General features: G+C 37.4%; 2 protein-coding genes across 2 annotated transcripts in view; one reads left to right on the top strand and one right to left on the bottom strand.

The window, feature by feature from the left end:
* FBXO48 (F-box protein 48) overlaps positions 1–207 on the bottom strand; it is a 2,994-nt gene extending 2,787 nt beyond the window's left edge. The window contains exon 1 of the mRNA XM_010706437.3: positions 57–207. The gene's annotated coding sequence lies outside the window, so the exon portion shown is untranslated. The remainder of the gene's footprint in view (positions 1–56) is intronic.
* A 60-nt stretch (positions 208–267) lies between these two features.
* Positions 268–20,367, top strand: APLF (aprataxin and PNKP like factor). The gene is made up of 11 exons (XM_010706435.3): positions 268–435; positions 1,835–1,891; positions 2,896–3,059; positions 4,313–4,463; positions 5,724–5,854; positions 6,100–6,301; positions 8,851–9,236; positions 13,139–13,264; positions 16,234–16,280; positions 17,133–17,171; positions 19,379–20,367. Exons 1-11 carry the CDS (start codon positions 343–345, stop codon positions 19,582–19,584), a joined length of 1,602 nt encoding a protein of 533 aa, XP_010704737.1. The 5' UTR covers positions 268–342; the 3' UTR covers positions 19,585–20,367.
* The last annotated feature ends 1,016 nt before the right edge of the window (positions 20,368–21,383 follow it).

The following is a 21,383-nucleotide window of genomic DNA, read 5'->3' as shown; positions in this document are numbered from 1 at the left end:
TCCCGCCAAGCAGCTGACGGCCGCAGCCCGACCGTTGGCGCCGCGCGCCTCTGTACCTGTGTGCCTTTGAAAGCGCCTCCGCCATCAGCGCCGCGCCTTGTTGACAAACGGGGCGACCTCCGCAGCGCATCGCGCATGCACGTGGCCCTTGCCGCAAGGCGTGCCGGGACTCGTAGTTCTCCCAGCCTCGCCTCACATGGCGGTGAGGCTCAGCGGCAGACTACAATTTCCGGGCTCGTGCTGCCGCGCCGGGCGGAGCCGGGAGGGATTTAAACACCAACAGCGGCCGCACCCTCTCAGCGTGCGGCGAGGGCGGGGCGACGTGAGTGTGCGGAGCTCGGCATGGCGGGCGTGCGGCTGGTGCCGTGTGACGGGGGCTGCCCCGTAGCGCTGCCGCCCGGGGAGACGCTGCTGGGACGCGGCCCTTTGCTGAGTGTAAGTGCGGGCGGGGCGCGGCCGGGCCGTGAGCTGAGCGCTGTGCTGAGCCGAACCGCCTGCAATCGTCGTTTAGCGATGTGGGGTGGAAATGGCTTCGGTGGTGCGGAAGCGATGGCAGCGATGCCGTAAATCAGTTGATTAGGAAGCTCTAAGACTTAAGGTGAAGTGTTGGAAAGCAGGCTTTCTTCATTATCAGTGCTGGGGGCTGAGCTCCTCCTATCATGTATGCCTTGCGCGGAAGATCTCCAGCATATATACATACGTACACAGGTTTTCCTGATATTTTCTATTCCATGTTACCTGTTTAGTCACTGATTCCAAAGAGAACATCCCTATTTTCTTGGTACAAAGGCTCGGTAGAACATCCTCATTTACTTGGTCCGGAGCCACGGCTCTCCGTTATCTCAACAAACTGCAGGGCTATCAACCAGCGAGCTTAACGGAGTCTTTACAACTTGTATCAGCACTGTCATCTGTAATGACTGTTCCTGCCACTTGCTGGATGAGGTGGGAGTGGTGGGGGATTTGCAGTGTTCCTGCAAACACAGATCATCGTAGAACGGCCTGGGTTGAAAAGAACCACAATGCTCATCTAGTTTCAACCCTCTCCTATGTGCAGGGTTGCCGACCACCAGACCAGGCTGCCCAGAGCCACATCCAGCCTGGAAGATGTCTTTGCAGCAGTGCAAGAGCTGCATTCCAGCAACTCCCATTTGTCCTGAAAGCTGAGTGTTGCTGTACTGTTATTTCTCATTTTCTTTTGAAGCAGACTTTTTCTTCCCTGGGCACGGTATTTTTTGTGCTGACAGTGATGCTGACATCCCATAGCATGTACTGGTAGTTACTTAAAGCCTATACACCTCTTGTGTTTCTTTTTGTTGTGACATGTCAACAGTGTCTTCAGCCACTTATGCCTACTGCACGATCACGCAGTCATACAATGGTTGAACTTGGAAGAGACTTTAAAGCCTGCCCGTTTCCACCCCTACCAGCTCAGGCTGCCCAGGGCCCATCCAACCTGGCCTTGGGCTCCTCCACCATTACTGCCCCTGCTCTGTGGGCAGTAATGGTGCTTAGCAGTGAATAGAACAGTATTTAGATACCCTGCCCCATCCTGTGTAAATGAATTAACTAATGTAAGGATGAAGTATTCATTAAAAAACACAAAAAACACCTGGGGTTTTCAGTATGTTCTTGTGAGAAGTATTTTGTCTCTGGAGCATCTGGAATGAGGCTTTTAAAACCAGATCTGAGCAGCTGAGTCTCCTACAGAGCTGCAGATTTGCAGCCCTCAGTGAGAGCTTGCTAAGATGTGCTGGATTCCTTAAGCTTCTGATTCTGAAAATTGGATTTTAAGTATATGGATCTCACATCGTTTTTTTTATTTCCTTTTCAGATTACTGATAAGCGAGTATCCCGAAAACATGCCATATTGGAAGTGGTGGGTGGCCAGGTTCGCATCAAACCGGTAACTTCAGTCTCTCTATTTACGCCTATAAAGCCAAAATACAGCTGCTGCAGTTTATTTTAGGTTTTCTTGTGATGTTACACTTGTGATTTGACAACAGCATTCAGTTTTCCTCGCTCTCATTTCATAACCTTTGCTTTCACATTATAGTGTCATTCTAACTTCAGGTAATATTACTAATGTTTGCATATAGAATAGTGATTGGGTGAATCAAATAAAACAATAAATAAAACATTTTTAAAAATTGGAGGTGTTTTTGCAGTGATTAACTCATCAAGTCTTTATATACTTACAGTGAATTGAGAGCTTGTGCATAGGCTATGCTAAAACATTTAAGATACGTATGGATGCTGCTATTGCTGTTAGAACAGAGTTGTGACTGTTTTGCTCACCAGTGCTGTAAGGGCCAAAAGGAACTGCTTTGGTACCACAGGTTTATTTGTGCTAGTATCTCTCAGATTCAGGCTTCATTTATTTCAAAGACTTGGCTGAGTGTTGTAGGAGTTGTGTGCCAATGGCATTTGTATCTTAGTTCTTCAGTCCACGTGCTGCTAACTCTGCAAATGTGAGCTGTGGCCCTTATTTCTAGGTCTGGAAACCTGCTAGGACCATGTTTACTTGTGTTTTCCCCACCAGTTTTGAAGTTTACCTTCCCACCAGTTCACACTTAGTTTTGTTCTACATTGCTTGTTTTTTATTTTGTTTTATTGGGTTGTGTATTTTTTTTTTTTAGCATCCAGTTGGATTGAAATGCTAAGAATCAATTTTAGATACTAAAATAACAAACCACCTTTTCACTAACTAGTTCAATTAATTGTGCTATCTAGTATATATACCTATTTTTGTCTTTATTGTTTCAATATTGCAGCTTTGCTGTAGCTATTCCTATAGCGAATATGCTTTGTGTAATAGAGCTTGGTGGGTGTTATCCAGCCATGTTATGTACATATGTGCTTTTTTAATGCTAGCTGGTTCTTTCTGTCTCACAGATTCATGTAGATTCATGCTTTTATCAGTCTCCCGAGAACGGCCGTCTGCTACCATTGGAAGCTCATGAATGGCACTCATTGAAATTTGGTGATAGCTTTTCCCTGATGGTTGACAAATACATCTTCAAGGTCCTTTCTGCTCAACCTGTGGAGAGCACAGAGAGGTATCAATATCTGCCAATTATGATCCTGTTCTCAGCGACAGCTTTTTTCTAACCATTAAGTAGAGTCTTTTTCACATAGGGGCCCAACAAGTGATGCCCAGAAACCAGTAAGTCTAGGAGATGTATATGACAAGTGGTCTCAATTCTGGGAATACGGTGTTCTGTATTCTATGTGCTATGTTATTTGGTTTATATCCTCTTCTTGGAGAGCGTTAACAGCATTGCATTAAAGTGTTTAAGAGTGAAAGCAGTGGTTTGATATTGCTTGAATATAAATTTAAGTACTCCAGTAACTGTATCTGTGCTCATTTGGTATTGTGCTTTGCCTCTGTAATGATAAGTTCCCTTTTCTGTCACATTAGTTTGAAATGATGTTAACTACTTGCCTGAAGGAAGAAGTCTTAAGTACCACTGCCAAATGCTGAGTGCCTTCCATAGTCATCCACATATCCATGTTATGTGATTCTGCCGTAACTGACAGTAACTACATTCATGACATTTCGACTTGGAATTTGCTTATCATGAATACTATATTCTAACATTTGCAGAGGAAAAATAAAAAGAAATAGTGTCAGAAGTATAGTATAGTCACCATTTTGAAATTCATCTGATTTGTTTGCTTACACGCTCATTAGAATATTTGATTTATTAGGTTGTATTATTACAGTGTTAGATTTGAGAGCTGGTTAAACTTTTCTTTAAATGAAACTTAAGCAACATCCACATCACTGAAAGCTGTTAATTTCAGAAAAAAAATGGTTTGCTGTGTTCTAATATATGACCAATAGCAAATATCTTCAGTGCAGTGTGATATTTACATTAAAAAAAACTCAAGTCACTAAGTCTAGAAAGTCAAATACATGTTTTGAGTTCAAAGATGGCAGTGAGAAGTAAATGAACGTAATTTGAATAAAAATTGTGTTGTTTCTTATGAAGAAACATGGCAATTTGTATTTGGGAGGGAGCTAATACTGTAAACAATTCAAAAATGGATTTAGAGTGCAGCACATTGCGAGCAATGACTTCAAGTTTTGTTGTGGCAATGGCTATTATATATAATGAACTTAAAAAAAAACAAAACTAAAGCTCTACAATAGGGATCAGTAATTCTGAAAATCCTCTAAAAATTGATGTAAGAGCACGTTAGGTTCACTTTGTAAGTTTAATAGCAGAAGTTCAGATTGGCTTCTGTGTTAAAGAAGTACGTGTTCACATTCATGGTGAGTTGGACTACTTAAGAATGATTTTCTTAGGAATAGTGAAGAGGCTGATGCAGAAGCAGCAGTAAGTGTTCACCCTGTTGAGATATCTCATAGTCCATTGTTACCTGAGCCAGCTTGTTCCACGTCTGAGATGCAAGGTAGCACAAAAATAAGAAGAAATGACTCCACTTCCACACATCTGGTGAGTGCTTAATTTTTTACAGTAAAATCTGGTATATGTAAGGATGTGTGCCTTTCTGCTTTTTTTCTTGAGAAGTCAACTCAGGCAGACCAAGTTATCTGCTCAAAATATATTTGTTTATCGATTGACCTTTTTTGCTATAGAAGTATATAAATTGATACTTTAGATTTGTGTTTATGGCAAGTATGTTACAGTCATTTGTTCTCTGAAATACACAAAAATAACATAGCTGTTGCTACTTGAATATTTTGAGCTAACAGTGCTAGTGCTGAATGTGGTATTACAGGACTGTGCCAAGTTCTAGTCTCTAGTCAGTTACTGCCTGCAAAGGGAATTATTCCTAGGGGAATAAATGGTTTTTTCAATCAACCTGAAAAAATCTAAAATTTATATCTGGAGAAATTGTATTGTAGGTGCCTTGAGCTGGCTGAAAGCGTACTAGCAGCCTGTTCATTGGAATCATGCAGCAGTGATGGAGTTGTGTTGTCAAAGTCTTCACAGGTTCATGTAGATAGCTGTGTTTTTAGTGCAAGCACTGTGTGTTGTTTTTACTGTCTGTGACTAAAATTGCCTTCAGACAGTCTGAAAAATTCCTTTGGCTCCATAAACTGTTTTTCTTAGAGCTTCTGTTGTGTATAAAGCATCATAGTGCTTGCTAAAAGGGACACTTGGAGTAACATCGTTATATGGTAGGTAGTAACTAAGTACAATAAATGAAATGTTGGCCTTTGTTGGAGTAGGGATTCCTAGATTGTTTACTTACCTTCTAGCAGATAGTGCCAAATTGGTGGTATTTCAGTAAACAAGTGCATATTAAACATAAATTTGGTGTATTTAACTTCTTACCAACAATGTTTAGAGTGTGATTTCTTTCTGAAGAAAGAAATTGAAAGAAAGCTAGCAGAATTTTTAAGATTTTTGACAAATAGGCACTTGTTGTTTGTTAAACTCATTTACTCCTATCTTTTTTTGGAAACTACATAGCAAGATCCTAGCAAAGCTGTTCTATGAAACTTTCAGTCTTCAATCTTTTATACGTTTATTCCACAGGGCTGAGGAACTTTCTACTGAATGAAAGCTTCTACAAATGCCATTTCTCTGAGTGAATAGAAACTATTAACATTTTCAAGCAATGGGCACTCTCTGAAACTCAGTAACCCAGGCTACATTTGAAGGATCTAACTGATGACAGACTTGTGTTCTAGTTTCACTTTCTCTTTTGTAACTGTAAAAAGTATTAAAGAGTAAGTATTGTTCCAGGTTCCTTTTTGTGACGATGATGAAAGTGAACAGTCAAAATCTATTCAAAGGAAAAGGGTGCTTCCATCATGGATGCTGGAAAAAGACCTCCTGGTTCCAAGGATTTCTGAGCCTGTAGTGAAAGGAGGTAAGTTTGCAGTGTAGTATGTTTGCACATCAATATTCAGTATAGATTGATGTGTATTTTAAAGCACAAATATTACTCCTCTAAACAAAGTCCAGTTGGGAGTACAGGAATTGGAAAAAGTTGTTGAAACCATGCATGCACATCTGCTGATATTCCTCATGGCTTTTATCCAGTGTTCTACATAGAGGTAACTTTAGATTTCCACTGTGTTCAAGGTTTTGCTTGAACACAAAAAGCTGTGTTCCAAAGTTCCTTTTTTTTTTTTTTTCCTTCTTTCAAGGTGATAGAACAAAAAAGCCAAGGAAGGGGAAAAAGCAATATAGAATCTTTAAAGTCAGAAGTAAATATTCTGCAGAGAAAAAGATCAGCTTCTGAAGAAATTAAAGAGAATTTTGAAGATGAGGAGCAAGATGAGGAGGAAGGGAAACATCTGTCCTCCTCTTCATTACAGGTAACATTTTGCTCTTAGCAAAATGATGGTATTTCAAAAATGAGAATGTAGTTGGCAACGTCATAGTTTAAGGTTGGGTTTAGAATTTAACTATGTGTTCTGCTTGTAGTTTGTGTTCAAATCTTGTTTTTGAAATGCCGACTCATTGGACAGCTCTGTAACAAGGAAGCTTTCAGAGACTTGGTAATGAGTGTTTTTCTTCTTTTTTGAGACCTGGGATCTTGGCTGTGATTGTTCCATAGAAACACCGTACTTCCAGCTTTGCAGCAAGAGATCTGGAAGATGGAACAAAGTACTACTTTTGTAGTTTCACTTAAAGTGGCTTGGATCATGGTTATTTTTTCTGAGAAGTCTTTAGGGGGTTAGATGATGGATGATGATGCTGATACAAGGCAGCTGTGGACTTTACCCAAAGTAGTGCTATTCTAGTTGGTTAAATTTTGTGGCTGGAACATGGTACAAACCCCATCAAACTGCTACATTTTGAAGAAAAATAGTGAGGAGTGTAGTAATGGTGTTGCAGTAGGAGTCAAAAACAGAGGGGAATAAATCATCTGAAATCTAAAATTGTTTGTGATTGTGAGCAAGCAGAGTCTTCAGTCCAGCTAGGAAATGAGTCAGTGTGTCTTCAAAGTAAAACTGCATTTTTAGGCAATTATATGCTTACTGATAGTGTCCTGCTAATAATGAAAAGATGTTTGTTGTTGATAATGATCTTCAAAACTCATTCTGGTGGGAACAAACTAAGGCTTTTACTGATTTTTAAACGAATAAGTTGGTGTTTCTAGCCTCTAACATTAGAACTGCTTGGATGTGTTACAAGATCTGAAAAATACTTTTTGTATGCTTCATCATTTTTTATGCTGCAAAACATGTATGTGGGTTGTTTTTGAATCTTTGTTATTGAAATTACCTACTTGTGGAGAGTTTGAGCTTAATTGTGGGTAGCTTGAGCTTATTACTTGTGGGTAGTTTTGATATAATGTAGTATCTCTTCATCTGAAAATGTTTTCTTGACTAGAAACGTTAATGCTAGTGAGTGACTATATAATAGAAGCCTCACTTCTTTCTGCTATTAAATAATTTCGTAAATGTTTATTTCAAGTACAATAAAAAAAAATTGACTCCTGAACTCTGTAGGAGGAAAGAATAACTACTTTTGCTTGCTCAAACCAGTCACAGAAAACTCTGAAACATTGAAGTGTTGATATTGTAGGCTAAGAGAAAGAACCTTAACTCAGCTGTCGTGGCAGCCAGGTGGCAGTGCAGTCATACACATGCCAAAAATGAATGCAATCTGTGCTGCTGTCTGATTTTTCCATGCTAACAGTATTTTTCTTCTTTTCAGAAATCATCACAAGATCTGATCACATTTAATTAATTTCCTGTATTTTATCTAATGAGGGTAAAGCGCATAGTAATGGGAGTCCCCAAGTGGGAGTGGCAAGTTAGAGAAAGTAATCAAGTCATATTTCTGCATATGAAAGCTTATTTCCTTAGTTGCTGTTGTTTGAGCCTTATGTTGGGAGTCACAGAAGAGTCATTTTTGACCCTGCGTTGACTTACTTAATATGGTGCTGCAAGGATCACTTGAGATTCCTTCCTAAGAAATTTGCCATTTCTTAATAGTATTGCTGCTCACTTACATTTGCCTCAGGCTTTGGTGAACACATTGTTAGTTTTGCATTGAAAAATGCAAAATCAAATAGGAAGCAACCAGTCAATTTTCAAAGTGTGCCAAACACCTCAATGTAAACTAAGTATGAATTTACAGAAGGTGGCACATCAGGTAATAAACTGTAGAGAGTAGAGACATTTGAATAGTTATTTTACAGTGTCAGGGTGGTTCAGCTTTTAGTATGGGTATGCTTCCAGGTTACAGCTTGGTTATGTATCTCTGCCTCTGAAGCACTTCTCTTTTAAGTGTATATTCTACTTTTAAGTGTATATATTTGAAATCTTGGAATGCAGGATTTGTCAAAACTGCAATATTAGCCTGATGAGCTGTTTTATGATTTAAGGTCATGAGCTAAAGCATTTCAAATGCCTTGGAGGTGAGATTAAGCTCAAGGTCTGTACTTATTGATTCCCATATATCTCTTATATATAGATAACCTGTGAATCTTGGTACTTAGGTATTAAAATTGATTCTTGTAAAGTAATATATGTTCCTCTAGAGTCTGCTGTATCCTGACATGTATAACCCATCTTAATTTTTAAGGAGCAGCACTTTAAATCTAAATTTAATTTAAACTAAAATCCTTAGACTACTTAGGTCTCCAAGGTAATAGGAGAGGAGCATATCTACTTGTGAAGGAACTGAGGCTGAGGATGGAAGCTCCAGGATAAGGTTTTCTTTATATTCTGTGTATGTTCTTAACTAAAGCTTTTAATTTGGCAGCTGTATGTAGCAGCTAACTGGCCTTTAGAAGTGGAGAAGATGATTTTGGAAACTGGAATGACAACACGGGGAAAAGTTTGACCTTAATGCTTTTAATTCTGTAGAGTGTAGATTTTCAAGTTGTTCAAAATGTAACCTTATTCCACAGAGTGCATCTGGATTTCCTCTTGAAAGTACCATGGGAAACACGGAAAGAAAAGGCAAGACTGAAACAAAAAAAGCTGGAAGTTCTATGGAAAAAAGTAACAGGCAGCTGCATAGTAAACGATCTAAACCATCAGGTCAGATCTCCAGTAAGACAAATAGACTTGAGGAATCAGAAAACAAAGGACAGCTTACTTGTTCTACAAGCCAACAAGCTCCCCGGGGCAGGACTTCACCTACTGGTGCCCAGGAAGGTACTCATGAGCCCAATGCAGATGTGGATTACAACACTGAGGTTTCTTATACAACCAAAGGTGCTGAGGCTTCAGAAAGCTCCAGAAGGATGAAGCATAAGAGGACACCTTGCATGTATGGAGCAGGCTGTTACAGGTAAAGCAAACTTAAAACAAACTTAAGATAGTATATAATTGAGAAGTAATTTATTAGCTGTGGAAGAGAAAACGATGAAATCATCACAAGGTTTGATCTGGGGGGAATAAAATCTTCTGGTAAGCATGGGACTGATAAAATTCTTTTTGTGTGATTTGCTTCTTAAAATACAAAAGGAAGAACTAGGTGGTCTTGTTAGCTGCTAATACAACCAAGCAAGGGAAGGGTTGAGGTTTATCTTTTAACTTCAATAAGTTAAAAGATAAAGTGGAAAGGGAAATAAAGGAAATAGGAAACAAAAGTCCATTTTAAAAAGAGAACAAATTAACAAACACCAGCCAGGCACAAGTACCAGCTAGGAGAAGAGGTGTGCCCAACCTAGACCCTGTAGGCTTATTCTATTAGCAGATAAAAATTTTATAAGAGTTTTAGTTATGGAAGTAATCGCATACCTTGTGACTTGAACATTCAAAATACTTTTTATCTGTCATCCCTAAGTAATGAAGAATTATGTTTCTTGTAAGTTGGCTAGGTTTCTTATTTAGCTTCCACTCACTGCCCAGAAATACAGCACAGCATACTTAGAAACTCCATGTTAATCCTTATCTGGTTCCCTTCTTTGGTATATTTCAAGTGAAGTGCATTTCTTTTGTTCTCCCTCTCTTTTTGGTGATTGAAGATATGTTGTAAAAGTTTTCTGTGAGATACAGATGTAACAGAGAAGTCCCACAACATCAGGAATTTGTGTATGTTCTGTTGCTAGTTTCTTCTGCCCAGAAAAGAATTGGCATGCCATGTGTTGCTGCATCAAAGAGAAGATGCAAATCTAGTGGAGGTCTTGAAGCTAGCTAGTGAGCACTGTAGAAGAAGGTGTCTTTGAGCTCTAAATTCTTCCATGCAGACAGGAATGCAAAAGAAAGGCTAATGTAGGAAACAGTTAGTGGGTCCTGTGATATTCAGGAAGCTTGAACATTAGTGAGAACAGACTAGTAAGAGTGTATGTTCATTGTGTCTAATGCCACAGACAGCAGGGTAAATCAAAAGCTTAAAGATGCAGTGTTAATGATTGTGTCAAATTACCACTTTTCATATATCTTTTTCATGTCTGTTTTTGCCCTTAATCACTATCACGAAAATATTTTATTAGTCCATTAAGCTGATCCAGTAGTGCAAATGCAGCATCTGCCTTGCTCCTACTACTTTATTTTGTCTCAAACTAGTTTTCCTGCATATGTGAATTGAGTGGAATTAAACGTTAAGAATACTTCAGTAAATCAGAGGATGAAGACAGCATGTTTTAGTTACAAATAGTATGGAATAGGAGTCTGCACGTGTGCATTTGTTCTTAGGTCTTGATTCTAAAATGAACTTATGTTAGCAATATTGAGGAAAAGTATTGCATCATAAGGAAAAGCATGGTATGGGACAATACACAACAAAATCTTTCTCAGTCTGGTTGCTACCAGATCCACTTTCTTAAGCTTGTTGGTTAGGGGCATGCATTTATACCTTCCAGTGTGGAGGTTTTTCTATGTCATTTCTGTAAGCTAGTGGATTCAGAAGAGACTGCCAGATGATTGATAACCAAGGGTGATGGCTGCAGATGGTGACAGCTGCATTAGAACCTTCTGGCCATTACTTCCTGCATACGTATTGCTCTTGCTTTGACCTATTGGTGCTTCTCTCAGCATACATCAGGCCCTTGTGTAAGCTGTGGTAGCCAAAACCTGATCAGAAGTGGAATAAGTAGTTAGAGAAGTACAGTTCACATAGTACATTTAATTGTAACAGATGTTGTGCTATTACTGATCAAACCTCTAGTGCCTAGAAAAAATGAATTTCAAAACGTTCAAACAAATGAAAGCCTTTATAAAAGGGAAGAGATGTGCATGTAAGCTTTCTTTAGATTTTCTGCAAGGAGGGCTGTTGATACAAGCTATGCACATCTCTGCTTATATTTGTTTTGCTAGATATCATTGGACAGCACCTAGGAGTGGAATAAGCACAAGTTATCCAGGTAAAGGTAAGATAAAAGATGTTTGTACTAGTTTTGAGCATCTGAAGTACACGTTTAAGATGCTTCGCAGACGACATGTAATTGAGGAGCATCATCTGCTGGCCCAAAAAGCCCTGAGCCTATTGGAAGTTATATCAAGAATCTTTCCTTTTCTTCCTTTTCCCTTATTCCTTTGGAGTTTGTTTGATTTGGCTTTGATGAGGAAGAAGATCAAAGTTCTGTTGCTCAAATAGGGTTTGAAGAAAAATTTTGGAAGAAAATGTGCATCTTCTAAAATATAATAACTTGTCTAAATGGCAGCTATTAGGAATTCTTTCCTTGGTGAAAATAATGAAGTACATCTCTTATTCTAGGAAAAAGTAGAAAAATGATTTCACAGAACATTAGTTGCTTCCATATCCCCTTGAGGAGATGAATTATGTCTTAAATGATTTTGAATTCTTGCAAATATTGTTAATAAGTTAGTTTTGTGCACTTAGAAAACAGAGCAAGTAAAATGATTTGGTTTCATCTCATTTATTTTTAAATGGGAAAGGAAATGAGCAGCCAGCTCCACAGTGCCTGAATTTCATTTAGGAAGTGATGTTTTCTGAGAACTTGTGGTAGAATAAATGACAAGTAAATGCAACCCTGCAGTGGTATCTACTGAAATAGTATTTACTTATCCTACAGCTTGCAGAAATTAAAAGCAAGGACCTGGACAAGAAGGCTGTCACCTTTGTAAATATATAAAAGGGATGCTGTGACTTCTTATAAGTAGCTCATTGAAGAGTTTATCTGTGGTTCTTGTGTACTCAGAGGAGTTAGTGTGATAAGTCACTGAAGTGTTTTCTGGATGTCTTTGGAAAAATCATCTGTTAACATATCCCATATTCCTTGTTTTTAAGTGTTATATTTGGAAAAAGTATCTCTTAAAGAAATCATAGGAAAAAAGTAGATGTGCTTCTGGTAACAGCGTGTTAACTATGTCATTTTTGTAGTGTGTATTTTTTATCTGTGTCTTGAAATCACAACTCATTTTTCTGTTTGTTTTAATATCACTTAAAGGTTTTATAAAGCTTTAAAGTTCTTTAAGTGGTGTTTATAGCTTCCTTGTCTTGCGTCGTGTGCATTCCAACCTATTGACTAGAAGCAGTTACACAGAAGTCAGTTAATAAACCATTTTGTTTGCTACATCTTGGATCCTTCCTGTGTAAACGTTGTAGAGCAGAAGGCTGTTTATGCCAGAGATGTGCTCTCACTGCTTACATTGCTGATTCAGCCTCATGCAGAGCTGTTATGTCTTGTAGTACAGCTTCATTTCCTCATTGCTCAGATTGGAATGTGATACTTCAAATAAAACGCCAAGTAGCCAAGGCAAACTGTGCAAACTGTAGTTAGTGAACTGTTCAGTAGACATTTGGAGTAATGTGACAGCATTTAAGTATTCAAGTGAGTAAGAAGTTGTATGCATAACAGAACTACTAGTTGATACAGGTTGTTTGAAGCAAATATATTATCCCGAGTGTACATGGAGTCTATGACTGCAGTGGTTTGGTTGCCATGCATTGAGCTTTCCAACTCAAGCTGAGGCTGCCGTAGTAGTTTCTGTAACTCTTGTAGTGCTCTACAGGGAGCCAACACTGAGCAAGTCAGCCTCTGAGCAGGATTGGTGCTGTGATTACTTTCAGAGATGGTACATGGGTTGGAGATCTTGAAACTTGATACTGAAGGCAAATAGGAAAGTTGATGTTTTAACTGTTGCTGAGACAAAACCATCCTTCTGTTCCCCTGAAAGTAGGTCTCATGTGCTGCATAAACATTAAAAAATTGTACTTATGTGATGACAGAAGAATGAGTGTAAATGGAACAGTGAATTCTCCATATATGTATTTGTCTTCTGCAGGAGGAATCCCGTTCACTTTCAGCAGTTCAGTCACCCTAATGATGATGATTATTATGAAACTCACAGTGTAACTCAAGATGACAACGATAACCGCCCCGAATGTCCATATGGAACTGCTTGCTATAGGTAAGAAGCACCGTATGAAATGGCTTTATTTTACAGCTTAAGACTGTTCTCTGTTCTCAAAGTGACACAAAAGCAAAGAGTAGTTGTTGAGTTAAATCTTGAGTGTAGCATATCATTGTGGCTCGTTTTCTTGTCTCATTGCCTTTTGAAATTCACTGTGGATAGACTGCTACCTTCCAAGCACTAAAGTCTGTGCAAAATGTTTGGTAGTGATTTCAACCTAGGAAACACGGAATCTTAACTTCTGAAAACTATTCAATAACGTAGATTTTTAACTTCTAACAATAACACCCTTTTTAACTTCTGACCATCTAGCAAACTCTCCTTTTTTTAGGAACACTAATTTATTGCTACGTATGTTGTTCATGATAAACTTTTAGTTTAAGTTTTGATAAAGTATATTTTGAGTCTTTATTCAAGATCTGTATTTTAATTAGTATTTGACTCCCTAAAAAGCGTAATTCAAGTAGCAACAATAAAATCCAATTTCGAGTTTACTGTAGTTTAGTTTCTTTTAAGTGCTGTTGATTTTTCTGAGAGATTGTTTTATTGTATTTTTTCTTCAGTGTTTAGATTTTAAACGTTTATTTAGCAGATCTTAGCATAGTTCAGCTGGAAGGGACACACAGAGATCAGGTACTGCTACCTGACCACTGCAGGGCTAATCAAAACTTAAAGCGTATTGTTAAGGGCATTACCCGCATGGCTTTTGAACAGTGGCAGGCTTGGGGCATCAACTACATCTGTAGGAAGCCTGTTTACAATGCTTAACCACCCATTTTTTTTGTTAGTGTCTACTGAATAGTTGACTATATGGACAGAAGACTGTATTTTGAGGAAATAGCCTTCTGCTCAGGCATATTGAAACTTACAGCTGCTGTTAATAGAGGTTGTGTCTGAGCAGAAACATTTTCCACTTTCTCTTCCAGAAAGCATAGGTAATTCTAAAGAATGTGTTCTCTATGAAATACAACGAAGTGTTGTGGATGAGTTTATTACCTCAGAACAGGAAATCTGGGTTAATACCAGTAGTGAAATTGCCAAGATGCATTTCAGCAGTGCAGTGGGTACTGAATACAAAAACAAAACACAGAGCACAGAGAGCGTCTTTTAAGTTAATCAGTTCTTTATCTATTTAATGATTTTGAGGCAAAGGATAAGAGGCACCTGTAAAGCAATGCCAATTCTTTAAACTTACCAACAGATGTGCATTGAAGAGTTTTCAAATAATTTTTGTTGTTAGCTACAATTTGAAGAGAGTAATCAAGAGAAGGATCTAAACACTATGTCTTAAGTTATGATCTAATTGTCAGATACTGGTGATAGTAATAAAGTACTGAAATAGGTAATTCCTTCTGTTATTGTACCAAGTATGTTGTAGGAAGCAGTACTTTCTCACTCAGATAAATACAACTTTTAATGCATACATAATGTACTTCAGGATAGCAGCAGCTATGGAGCTGTAAATCGAGTTGAAATGCTTGAATTTGTCACAAGTTGTGACATATATATGTATATGCATAGCTGAAGTGTGTCTGTATAACTCTGTTCCTAGAAGAATAAAACATAAATAAGCAACTGGTTTTACAAGGCAGTTTTTGTAGCAAAGATATTTTGTAAAATACACAGTAGCTCCAGTTGCAGATTCATTAATAAGTTTCAAGCAGTTCCAAAGGGAGTGTTGTAATTGAATAATGAATTTTAGTTGTTGTTCAGAAGCAGAAAGTAGGATAACTGAACTGGTTTTCTTGAAGTTAGAAACTTACTTTTGTACAGAAAAATAGAAAATAGAGCAGAAAGAATTTAAACAGGCAGTCCCAAGAAAAGCCTGCAGAATACTAACAAAAAATAGGCACAATGCCAGTTATATTACACTCAGGTAAAATTTATTAGAATAGCGTTGCTTAACGGTTTGCAGAGGGATTGTGAAGGGGGGGAAAACATTGATGTGTGTTAATTACCTGTGGTAGTCACAGCTTGGAGGTGAGGAACGTGTTGGCAGCCCAAGAGTGAGTTGACTTTAAATTTTCTTTCATTGTTCTAACGCTATTTTTTTATTATTATTATTTTTTTTTTTTCAGAAGATGTGAAAAGTTGTAAATTGAACTGCAATGACATCCTGCAGAAATGAGTGATTCTTCCTGTGGTCACTCTGCATGATCCTTCAAAACAAGCAGTTCTTTCCAATTCTTTACTTTCCCAAACTATTTTATTTGTATCCATATACTACGAAACATGGAAGCTACACCTGAGTGTTTCAGACCTGTGATGTGCATTGTACTTAATGCACCAGAAGTTATATTCTGTTTTCATTTTTTTATTAGAGTAAATAATTGGATCAGTTTTACTGTGTTGAACCAGTGCACATTATGTGACTTTGGAGACGCATCTCAATTTTGATCAACCAGCTATTTTCTTAATAAGAAATAGCTCTTATTCAATCTGTCTTTTCTCTTCCACCTTCATTCTATAAGCACAGAGACTGCAGTAAAGTACTGATCACAAACTTTTATTTTAATGAACATTGCTTAATGAAAATGGTTTTTGTGGGTGTAGCTGGGATATAACATAGAATTTTCTGCAATAGAACAAATAGCATGATATAAAAGGTTCAAGTCTCTGCAAGTCTGTAACAATACCTTGATTTAAGTCTGACACTGTATTAAAGAGAACAATAAATTCTAGAATTATATGATTGCATAATCATATCATTCTTGTACAATTTTATGATTACATTTTATTTTTATTTTTTCTTCTTATAGTGAGTTTTCAGATAAAGGTTGAGGAGAATATAGGGAGGAGGTTGCTTCTTAATCTTGTGTTGAGGATTTAATTAATCAGTTCATTTCTTCTTTCAGGGTGTTCACCTCCTGATCTGTGTCTATATCCAAAAAATATCATGCAGTTCTGGGCTGTTCATGTGTTAAGCACAGGGGCAAATCATGCTTTTGTTGTTCTCTTCTTTTCAGGAAGAATCCACAACACAAACTTGAATACAAGCACACTGTACCTCCAGGTAAGCTAAACTGTTCAATGTAATTAAGGCTATAAAGGTGGGGATATAAACCAACAATGGATAAAAAAATGTGGAATAACCAGACAGGTTAGATCAGACAATTTTTAACATGTAATATACAAGAGCATAAAAACCAGATAAAAGGTGCCATGTGGCAACTGGGTGTTTCCATGAGTATAGTAATTTTTTTTAATGAGTATTGAATAGGATATAAATTTATAAATTAAATACAGTATAAATATGGTATCTTACGTTACAGATCTCTCCTATCTATTCAGAGCTGTATTAAGAAAATGAAAGCAGGGAATATATTTCAGTTACTGTCAAAAAGCTCAGGAAGATACCCTGCTTATATTTTGTGCGTTCTTAAAGAATTCGAAGAGGTACTTCATGTTTTTTATACCTTTTTGATTATTGGACACCTTTTTTTCTACTTGAAATCCCAGTGCTATGAAGAAGTCATCAAAGCAAATCTATTATGGACATGTAATGATAATGTACTTCTCCTAAAGAATTAGAATTATGGTATTATTAAGTAGTAATTTATTGAGGCAACTGTAAAATATTTAAATACTTCAATTTGGGATTTGAAAATATCAATCTTAAAGACATTTTTCTTGGGGAAGGAATGGTTTATAGTTCCAAGAAAAGGTCACCTGGTGAATTTCTCAGCAATTTTTCAATACAAAACAGTTTCTTGGGGGCTGTGTGTTAGGGAGGAATTTTTATGTTTACGAGCACTGCATAATCATTGCAGTGTTTAAGAGGTCATTCACTTACTGCAGCAGCTTCTATGAATGACACTTCTCCTGGGCTGTACTCTGTCCTCATTAATAACCTTCTTTTCTTTAGTAACTGAAAGACGAACCCGACAACGAACTTCCAAGGACGGTGAGTATGTTCTAATTCTGTGAACGGACACATCAGCGTGGGCCATAACCCACATGCTTAAGTTTTTAGGCATTTAATAGTGCTGGAGATGCTTGATAAAGCTTACCCTAAGAGAAAGTCATTGTTGTTTCGTTTTTAGTGAAAACCTGCTTGCTTTTTTACAAATGAGAGTGCTGAAGTTCAATTTGTGCTAAGCTTCCTGAATGAGCATATCTGTTCTTCTCTGGAAGCAGACAAGAAATCAATCTAATGTTTACATTTGAAAAATGAAGATGGGTTCTGAGTTCATAAGTTAGTGGTGTTCTCTCTTGTACGCTGTGCACACACCACACACACACAACTTGAGTACCTGAAGCTTTGGTCTGAGGCTGCTAAGAAATGCCCATGGTTAATATAAATATTAGTGATCTGGACTGGAGTATACAGCTGAGGAAAAAAAATTTATAACTTCATATGGAAGATAATGACAAAAATTGCTCAACAGACTTTGTTGTCAGGTTATCTTTAGATGAGATAAAGGAAATGACAGTCTGGGAAGAAGGCTCTGTACTCAGCCCTAGTAAGGGCACACTTGAGGTGTGCCAGGGAGGTGGTGGAGTCATCATCACTAGAGGTGTTCATGAAATGTTTACATGTTGTATTGAGGGATGTGGTTTAGTGGGAAATATTGGTGATAGGCAGATGGCTGGACTTGGATGATCTTTAAGGTCTTTTCCAACCTTGAAGATTCTGTGATTCTAAGAGGACTTGAATGTGATTTTACTCAGAGGTGTGACCTAAGGGCAGAATATTAATGCAGTGTAACTAATGAGAAATTGTGGACACACAAGGAAAAGGGACATAGTGTAAACTTGTAGAGCATGAGTTATGCATGTCTATCAAAACAGGAAACAAAGAAAATAAACTTGCTGAGGATTTGCAGCTACTAATAAATGAAAGAAGAATGCACTGCTGCCATGGTAGTCCCAGTACAATGCTGCTGCCAAGACAGAGCTTCACATGGCAGAATTAGTTTAAATGGGTAAATTTGCCAACGCATTTGAGCAATAAAGGAATACTGCAAGACTGTCCGTCCAAAAAAGTTTTGGAATATGATGCAAATAGCATCTGTTTCTTATAAAAAGAGGCTTTTTGTCTTTGATGCCTGCCATCAATACAGAGTATTGTGAAATACTATGAAAGCAGAAGGCAATTTCATCACAAAGAGGTAAGTTTTTAAGGTAGATTGAAGACATAAAATTAGAAAATTGCATAATAAAATAGTCTATGTGAACTGGGAGAAAACCGGTAGACTACATTCATCTTGGAAAAAAAGTGTTTAGCATTTCCTTAACCCTTGTTTAGAAAGAAAGCATAAGCTATCCAGCATGGGTCTTGGTTGAGAGCTTGGGATGTGTCGTCTAGCAGATTGTTGTCTTTTACTTGATGCTTATGAAAGAAGTGAATAGGAAATAAAAGACATATAAGATTATTGAGGAATTTGAATATAAAATAGCCAAAGGCAGCAAATGTGGGGGCAAAATAGCCATCTATCAGTAGCTAGAGATTAAATGGCGAGGAAGATGTATAGTTTAGATATAGTTGTAGTCTGCAATGTGTGTTCTTTTTTGTCTTATTTTGCTTAGACAGTAAATCTGGTTAAATAACTCACATCGTTAATACCAGTGATTTAAAAAAAAAAAAAACAAAAAAAACACAAAAAAACTGGGAATTTCATGAAGAACACAGATTAAGCAACTCTGAAAAACTTTCAGACCCTGAGATCCAGTCTTGGTTTGTATATGGTTCTTGAAAACCATGAATAATTGATATGCTCATATAGACTAGAACCAGGAAAGTTGCTTTCAAAAAAGAAGCTAGGGAGCTATATGCTAGTCAGCTTAAATTCTTGTTTGGGAATGAGGAGGTCTGATACTGATAGTGAGGAAGTAGTAGAAAATGTGATTTTTGCATGTAAGCAAAACTTGAGGTGATCAGACACTTTAGTGATAAGTGATAAAGTTCTGCAGTAGATGCCAGAGAGAGATAACATGGTTCAGCTTGTCATAAGGCTTTTGTAAATCTGACTAGAAATTGTCAGAATTAGGTAGGAAGTTTCAGTTGAGTCTCTGTCTTCCTGGGATAGATCAACTAAGTAGTCTCTGGGTGAAGTTTTTAGTTTTATGGTTGTGATTCATGAATGCATTATTACATTTTTGTCCTTCCAGGAAAAAGGGGTTTAGAGGAAGACAGTGATAACGATGGTGAACCAAATGAATATGATCTCAATGACAGCTTCATTGATGATGAGGAAGAGGAGTGTGAACCTACTGATGAAGATTCTGACTGGGAACCAAGTTCAGAAGAAAAGGATAATGAAGATGTTGAAACACTTGTGAAAGAAGCACAGGGATTTGTTAAGACCAAAAAGTAGCTGCACTGAATAACGTTACGAATGTGCAATCCAGTTGTATTAAAATTTGGATGTGCAAGAACAGAAATTGCTTTGAAAACTACTTTTTCCTCAGTGATGTAGAAACTATGGGAAGAGCTTAGCTTAATGGTGGTGAAGGGATTCAGCAATACCTTTCTTTTTGTGTGAATTTCACACTTTTTTTTTTTAAGTGGTGGAGTTAAATGAGCTCTGGGATTCTACTATGTGTCAGCTGAAGTAGGACTTTGTGAAACAGAACTTTCTCAGCTATTTCTTCTCCAGCATCATTAGTCTGGCTGTACGAAGTACAATTTTAAAGGTTCATAATGCTTTATCTCTCCATCCAAATACTGACATTAGAAAAGCCTTTAGATTTGCCAAAACACAATATATACTGTATTAAATAAAGAGGAACCAGACTTCATACCTGCCATGTCCCAGGCTGATTCTTGGCCATCACTGAGGAAATCTGTCTAAACCATTTTTCAGTTATTGAAACTTTACATTTCATTAATCAGCTACTAGCTTTCCTTTTAAGCTTTACTTCCTTGATTGTCTTGATGTACAGCAGTTAAATACTGGTTGTCTGAATAACTTCAGAATATCTAAGTGTACTGAATGTCTGATGATGCCCCCACACAAGTTATGGTGTATTTGCTTTAATCACAGTACCTGTTCAAATACATGTACATCCTGGAGCTGTTTGGTTCACCAAAAAGCTGAAATAAAATGACTATTTTTGCACAATTAAACTTATAATAAGCCATGAGGGAAAAAACCTTCTAAATGTGTCTCTGTGTTTTTTCTTTAAAGGCTTTGTTGGAAGATTCTGCCTTCAGTGTGTTCATAGCTTTCCTGAGCTTAAGTTAAAAAATTTGAATGTGTTCCTGGGCAGATGATTGAAGCCATGTTAATTTAGGAGGTTTTTTTTGTGGGTTTTTTTTGTGTTTTTTTTTTTAATATATAATACGGAAATTCAGCAGGGATATTGTTCTTGTATGACTTTGTGAAATTTCCTAATTATGGCTGAATAATAGATATCCAAATGCACTTTGAGCATTTTAGTTGGGTGATGAAATGCTCTCTGCTGGTGAACTTCCGGGAGTACGTGTTCCAGCTGATCACTTTTCTGCAGCATATTCCCAGCATGAAGAAAAATACCGTTTTCTAGGGCTTCAGAAGAAGCAGATATTTGTAGTAATTTCCTGTCTCTTTAATATACTTTTGCAGTCTTGTGTTTTTTAATCATTTTTATACTGTTACATCTTTGCTTGAAGAGATTGAGTGTCATCGAAGCAAACTCTGCTATTCAGATCTGTATTCTGACAATGTAATTTTTCTTGCAAAGCCCTCAAAAAGTTACTTAGAATAAATTGGATGTTACTGCAAATTGGTTTGGGGCAATTTTGGATACACAGTAGTAACTTGCAAAGTGTGACTGCAGTTTCTCTTAAAAATAATGAAAATACAAATGCTCATGATGGGCAACTGTTCAGTTTCTGTTGGCCAAGGACCTAGGTGATATATACAGTGTCAGATCAGTTTTGTGACCTTAACCTTCCTCAAGTAGGAACATTCATTATTGTAATGTTATCCTGTGAATGGCTGTCTAACCTGCTCAAAGGAGATATTAGCATTTGGAAAATTGAAATAGCTTTTTGTCACGGGAGGTTCCTAATGAGGCGTGCAGTCACAAAAGCAAGTGTGCGTATAATTCATGGTTTGTATGATAGCTTAAGATTTACTACTGATACTTATAGACTGAAAAAAAAAAAAATGTAGTGTCACAGGTATTGTGT

Source organism: Meleagris gallopavo, chromosome 2, assembly GCF_000146605.3.
Source record: "Meleagris gallopavo isolate NT-WF06-2002-E0010 breed Aviagen turkey brand Nicholas breeding stock chromosome 2, Turkey_5.1, whole genome shotgun sequence".
Lineage (NCBI taxonomy): Eukaryota > Metazoa > Chordata > Aves > Galliformes > Phasianidae > Meleagris > Meleagris gallopavo.
This window is presented reverse-complemented; position numbering and strand designations above follow the sequence as displayed.